This window comes from Bufo gargarizans, unplaced genomic scaffold, assembly GCF_014858855.1.
Source record: "Bufo gargarizans isolate SCDJY-AF-19 unplaced genomic scaffold, ASM1485885v1 fragScaff_scaffold_65_pilon, whole genome shotgun sequence".
Classification (NCBI taxonomy): domain Eukaryota; kingdom Metazoa; phylum Chordata; class Amphibia; order Anura; family Bufonidae; genus Bufo; species Bufo gargarizans.
Genome location: NW_025334157.1, coordinates 418,367 through 425,162, shown reverse-complemented (window position 1 = coordinate 425,162; position 6,796 = coordinate 418,367). Strand labels below are relative to the sequence as shown.

At 48.2% G+C, this 6,796-nt stretch overlaps 1 protein-coding gene across 1 annotated transcript; it reads right to left on the bottom strand.

Annotated features, from left to right (window-relative positions):
* Window positions 1–3,110: 3,110 nt before the first annotated feature.
* Window positions 3,111–4,641, bottom strand: LOC122922711 (activin receptor type-1-like). The gene has a single exon (XM_044273413.1). It carries the CDS (start codon window positions 4,639–4,641, stop codon window positions 3,112–3,114), a length of 1,530 nt encoding a protein of 509 aa, XP_044129348.1. The 3' UTR covers window position 3,111.
* Between the last annotated feature and the right edge of the window lie 2,155 nt (window positions 4,642–6,796).

The following is a 6,796-nucleotide window of genomic DNA, read 5'->3' as shown; positions in this document are numbered from 1 at the left end:
AGGGAGAGAAGTAAAGGGGTCTTTGATTCTACCCATCGCTACTTATTTCACTACTTTGTTACGGAGAACCGAGGGGTGTTTTTTTGCTGATGCAAGATTTTCCAAAAAATAGGGACATGGCCAAGAACAAAAGGAATGAAAAATCCAAATGTAAATCCAAAACAAAGCTGCGATGCAGCCTGTTTATTGGGATACTGGTCTAACCAAGGCCCCATCTCTACTACGGTCACTGGGGTCCTTTGGTTCACTGTGGGAAGAGTTTTTTTTGGGTTGGGGGAGGGGTTCTGGCCTCGGTGAGGTAAGAGCCAGATGTTATGTGTTAACAGCAGAAGTTGTTGACACCTTAATACTTAGTGGGGCTGCAAAGCCAAATCCGGGCCGGCTTTTATTGGGAGTTGGTCGGGTGCCTACTCCCCACGTTCCAGGACCAGGTTTTGGAGCTGGGATTTAAATTCCCAGGCAGCAACCTCAGCTGGGAGGAGAAGGAAGGAAGTAACTGTGAGCTAGGGTGGTTGTTTGCAGTGTGTGGAGCTGAGGCCTGGACCCCGACACAGGCGTACAGAGCGCCCAGCATCCTGGGGGAAATCTTTATGTTGCTGTGTGATCGGCCAGGACAGGACTCATTCCAAAAAAGGAGCCAGGTGAAGCTCGCTGTTCTGTTTTTCTGTTTGAGCAACTGAGAAATAAAGTCTTCATTACCTGGACTCCATTTGCCTCTATACTGCACCCGCACCCCTGTCTACCGGAGTAAATCCCCACACCGGAAAACTTGCAATGTCCCTCATTAAACAGCCAACATGTTCCCGGGCGATGCACAGCCACTGATCCCTGGCTGAAACCAGTGGCCGCTCTGGGAAAGGGAGGCCGCTGTGACACCATCAAGCGCAACCACACATCAGAAGCCTTAACCCCACATCCGATATCGGGTTGGAGGGCAAGGCGACGGCGCAATTTCTCATCATAACTCCACCATGCGGAACCACCATGTGAATTTGTAAGCGCTGTAAATTATGTCCATATCTAAAAATTGCTCAGAGCAGCGTTAAGGATGACACTGACCCATAACAAAGCCCAGAACCGAAAAAGGCCTCAAGCCAGTTGTTCATGGTCTTTGCGACCTGTGGACGTACAAATGGTTTCTCAGCCGGACGTCGCTCTTTATCCACCGTGTGCTGATCCACGGTGACTAAAGACCAAATGTCCACATACTGGTTCTGCCCAATTTTCTCCTTAATCTCCTCCTCCAAATGTGCTCTGAAAGGACTAACACCGCAAAAGATGGAATCCTTATGAATGCTCGCCTGTACCAAAGAGGGTTTCGCAGTAAGCATAGTAGGCTGAGGAGAGGAAGGTTGCAATTTGTCACGAATTAACTTAAGGGCCGCCGCAACCTCTGGCAGGAGAGCAACCATCAGAGGGTCTCCTGCGGACATCTTGAGCCAGGTACCTGCAAACCCGTCACTGGCCAGTCAAGAGGGAGATAAACAGGAGGGAAAAATACTTAAAGCAGAGGGGGCTGACTCCTTCAGCACCTGGGAGGAAGGGGAGGGGCAGGCCAAGTACAGGGATGTGTTAACACCTTACTGCCAAAACCAGCTCCCCATGTAGCAGACCCGAACCAGCTCAAATCCTCCACCCCACCAGAAAAGGGGGGGAGCCACATAAGAGAAGAAGGGGGATCCCAGAAGTTCACGACTCCCTCCTTAAACAGTCAGGGGCTCATCAGCCTAACTGGAAACAAGCTTCTCTTCTCTGACAGGATGGCCCCCCGCTGGGGGGTCGAGCTGGTCAACTGCATCAAAGAAACCTCCCAGACAGTCTGGAACCATGAGTTAAAAAGGATTTATGAAATGACCTTATGTCTTATCTATATACCGATTACATCTTCCAAATCCAGGGAATGAGCTGAACGTTCCCCTGGGCCTTCCTCTCTTGTACTACCCAGGGAAGGGGAGATATGGAGAACTCATAGTAGAAGCCCTGTACCTCCCTGTGCCCAAGTGGACAGCGGGTGTCTGTGTAAAACTGTGCCAAGCTGACCTTATGTACCCGCAGGGGGTGTGAACGTCATGTCTTGGTGAAAGTGAAGAGACTGTTCCACGTGACCCCAACATAGTAGTGACGTCAGAAGGGGCTGCAAGGTTCAATTCGTCATGGCGGATGCAGGCAAGACAACAGGTTGCTAGGAGTAATGAAAAGGCAAGGTGTTGCTGAGAGCAAAGACAAGGCAGAAAGGGCCGGATGCCCAAGTGAAAGAGACTAACCGGTGGAAAAAAACATGTGGTCAAAATGGCGACCTAGGTGAAAGATCGTCCGGTGTGGTGGAAATTTCTCATATGGGAGGTGATGTCCTCTGTGAGAAGGGGTCCAGTTTGACGGAAAACCGAGGCCAAAGAGTAAGTAATGAAGCAGCTGGTGCAGGAAACAAATGGCTTGTTTAGGAAGCCAAGTGCTGCACAGAGGGAGGCTGCTCTGAACCTGGCTGAGAGTCGAGTGCCGGAGGAAAAGATGATGGTGATATGTGCCATTGCCAAGGGCAACCGTCGGGGAGAAAAGGAGGTGGAGAGCGGTGTGGCTCTCAGGAATTCCTATGTGTGAGCAGAGTCCTAGAGAGGATGTGCGGAGGATCCATGAGGCAGTTGCTAGGGGCGGCCAACCACAACAGCGTGCAGCTGTCCAGAAGTTATGGAGCGGAGAAAGTGTTTCATATTCTGTGGCTGGAGATCCCAAGGAAAGGTCTCCAGAGAGTGTGACTCCTCGTCTGGAAGCAGGATAGAGTCATGGCGTTTCTCGTGGTAACCACTGCAGTAAGGAGTCTGCAGGTAATCGTGTAATGGAGGATCCTGGAGTATCCTTGTCTCCCGGGACTGCCGAACCCGTGACAACAATGGGTAAGATTGTTCCAAATTTTGCATGTGTGGCAAGTAAAGTGAAAGTGAGCCAGCGGCAGTTGCTACCTGCTGGGCCTGGTAAGTGATAAATCGATAGTCGTGTGGGACAATTATGCAGTTACTAAGAACTATCCAGTGGTCCTTGCTGAGTGTGAAAAAAGAAGAAAAAAGTCTACACCTCGGCAAGCAAGCACTGTGTCGGGTTCTTTTTAACTGACGTTCAGCAGTCCGATTTCAGTTTATCTAAGGAATTGTCAATTTTGGTTAAAGTCTTTTTGATGCGCAAGGCTGGGAGTCTTGCCGATGGGTTGTGATACCAGCATTCCTTCATCAATTTAACCAGGGATGTTAGCGTTGGGTCTGAAAACCATCTATTAGGAATGTTTGGTCTTTGTTGATCCACACAGACAACTTTCTTCATATCTTCAAAACTAGGATCATTAGGAACAACGTCATGAAAGGGAGGTTTGTAATCTGCAACAATACCGTTGCTAACCATGCGTCTGGCGACCTCCCAGAGGACCAGGCCAAAAGCCCAAATATCAACTCTTTTGTAAGAGTCAAAAAAATCCACTTGGATCGTCTCATCGAGGACCTCGGGAGCCATGTACCTCTTGGTTCCTACATAGGGGTTACTCCCAACATCGAGCTGATTGGTTGATTGTGAGTGAATCATGGCCAATCCTAGATCAGCAATGCAGCACTGTCCGTTCTTCTTAACTAGAATGTTCTTGCTCTTTAAATCCCGATGAGCAATAGCAGGTTTCCCCTGTGTACCAAAAATCTCCACATGTAAATGTGCTAGTCCGCTGGCTATGGAAAGGACAATTCTGAGACAGGTCACCGTGTCTAATGTGGTTATATGTAAGTAATCGTAGAGGGATCCCAATTCATGGTAGTGCGTAATAAGCCACAACTGTGTGCTGGAGTTTCTTGAAGTCATATCGGAGGCAATGAAACCTAGGATATTTTCATGTCTTAACAGCACCGTGTTGTATAATTCAGTCTCTCTGCACCAGGACTTCTCATCTCGGGATGAAAAGATCTTTACGGCGACGCTTTCCCCTTGCCAGTGGCCGTGCCATACTTCTCCGTACCGACCCTTACCAACACATTCTGCAAGGGTGATCTGGCGGGCGACTGTTCTGTGCACCAGGAAGGGAAGCCCAGACCCACTGCCAGATGTGCACGTGTGATCCAGCAGATCCGCAAGGGTGCTGTCCCCCACGTTGGAAGCGATCAGCCCGTCTACAGTCCGATACTCCGCATCTCGTGTACTCAACCGCTCCATGTGTCGTTGCTGAATTTTTCGGAAGACCAGGAGGGCCACAACTGAAAGCACTATTAGAACGACTACTGGAGCCAGGATAAATATTGCCAGGGTTTCCACTCTGGAATTTAACGTCTCAACGGTGCCTGACTTACTTTGTAAGTGCGCTGTAATGTTCATGTTGCAGAGGTCGCCCTGACAGCAGTCCACGGCCTGGTCAGCAGAAGGAGGGGTCTTGCAGGTCATTATGCTTTGCTCGTAGACTTGGAAGCAGCCTTTCTGAGAAACCAAGAGACCATCGTTCATACTGAGGGAAGCAAAGCATTGCTGTCCGTAACAGCGGTCTCTGCTGCCGCAGGAAATCCCCTCGCACACACATTTATATTGGACGGAATTCCCTTTAACCTCCTCGTCTTCCATGCTAGAAGATGAAAAAGTGACCATTATGAGTATTTGAATAATTACACCACCACCCACCATTGTACAGCCCTTATATCCAATCCCCTCAGAGTATAACAGTGGAATCTGACAGAAGTAGAGAAGTCCTCGCAGTCTTCAGAAGAAAAGCTGTGGAGCTGTAGCAGAAAGCTCCAGGAGCCGAGCACAAGTGATCTGATGCCCGGTCTCTGGAGGCTCCATATATACAGTCACACTGACCAATCAGAGAGCAGGATAAAACAATAGACTCCACTGACCAATCAGAGAGCAGGATGAAACAACCACAGAGGTCACTGACTTCCGGCCCCACCTCTATTAGTTCCTCAGCAGATTTCTGGGGTCCTGCTGCCCTCATGTGGCCACTTTTGGTATCACCTTCAGTTATTGAGCCAATTCTCTGCCTCTTCAGTCACGTACTGTATGATGGATCCATATCATAATTTGCTGATAGCAGTCTTCCTGTTCGCCATCCTGCTGAGATTTACTATATCTTTGGCTGGGAAGTCTACCCATTCACAAGTCTACTCATACTTGGACAACGCTCTACTTCCGGCCATGCATAAAGCTAGAAACGCCCCGAAACCGCCCAAACAAGAGATAGGCAAAAAGTTATATTTCCTGGTTAATCTCTATTCTCCTGACCATGAACAACATGTCTTTTACACACAGCTCCTCCAGACTCTGTTAGAACTTGGCCCTACAAATCTGATATTAGGGGAAAACTTAAACTTTAAGTGCAATGTCTGGCCCTGGACCGCTCCTCGCTGTCCCCACAATCCTCAGCAGATACCACTTCCCCTCTGCACTTCATGGATGAGCTTTCTCTGTGATCCTTGGAGGGGGGTGGACTCCATGGATAGAGAATACACCCGCCACTCCCTCAGCTATCAATCCTTCTCTCATATAGACTACTTCCTTATCTCCACTCAGTTGTTTGCCGACCTGGGGAGGTAAGAAATCTCGGATCGCGTATATCCTACTTCAACTGCCAACAATAAATAGGAGACTTCACTTCCCTGATATTAAACACTACAACCTGGCGTGTTTACTTAGGGCGGTGACGGAATAATATTGTTAAGTAGTCTTCACAATATTGTAAAGGACCCTCTGAAAAAGGACAAGCCTTTAGGTGTTTTGTATGTGGTCAGGTGGGCCATATCTCCAGAAATTGTACATATTGACAAGAAAAGGCCCCTGTACCTCCTGCTGATAATTCAAAGAGTTGTAGCATCAATTGTCAGACGCCTTAAGAGAGATTGAGAAGTTGAAAGCAATTCAAACTTCTGAGCAAATTATTAGATGCAATGTGATCGATTGTTCTCAAGGTCTCATTAATAGTTCTCCGCAAGCGAGCTCTGCCTAGGAGATCGTTGCCACCATCCCTCCTGTTGTGGAGATCAAGAGAGATGGATGCAATAGACCGTTAATTTTTGGCCCCCAGTAGAAGATGTTGATTAATACTGGAGCCTCTCCCAATTTTACATGCGTTTCACCCCCTAATACATCCTTTGTCTACAGGGCGGAGGCTCCATTTACAAGCCTTTCGGGGACCCCATGTTGTGATCATAGAAGCAAAGGAGACGGTGTTACAGATAGAGAAACAGGAAATTCATTGAAAGGCGTGTTTGCTGGATTTACATGATTCTGTCTCTATTGTAGGTTCTGATTTCCAGGGACAACATGGAGCTATTGTTGACTATGTAAATGAGAGGATCTGGTTTCATGGTAATGAGAGCTCTGTGTTGTCTCTGTGTTGTCTCTGATTCCTCTGCTGTGTATGCAATTAAGAAACCAGAGGTCTCTGCACTTCCAGTCATGATGATGCGAGGTGTCAGAGATAATACAAGAGCATGAATACGTGTTCACTAGACATAACCAATGTGCACATGAGCCCCAAAAGCAACAGCCTCTTCCAAATGATAGTGAGACATATATCTAGAAAACCATTGAGTCATTGTTAGAGCAGGGAATATTAACCCCCTCCCGTCCACACGTTGACTATAAACATCCAGGAGGTCGTTCTCTATCTCTGAATGGACGTTTCTGAACATCCATTCAGAGATCACAGCTGCACGCTAAACAGCTGCAGATCAGGGTGCCCGCTGTCAGTGACATCAGGGCAACCTTTAGGCTGGTTTCACACGGGCGTTGCGGGAAAATGTGCGGGTGCGTTGCGGGAACGCGCACCATTTTTCTG

What these genes read in the sequence shown, in the direction of transcription:
- LOC122922711 (XM_044273413.1), bottom strand. Translation starts at nt 4,641, where the DNA reads ATGGTGGGTGGTGGTGTAATTATTCAAATACTCATAATGGTCACTTTT.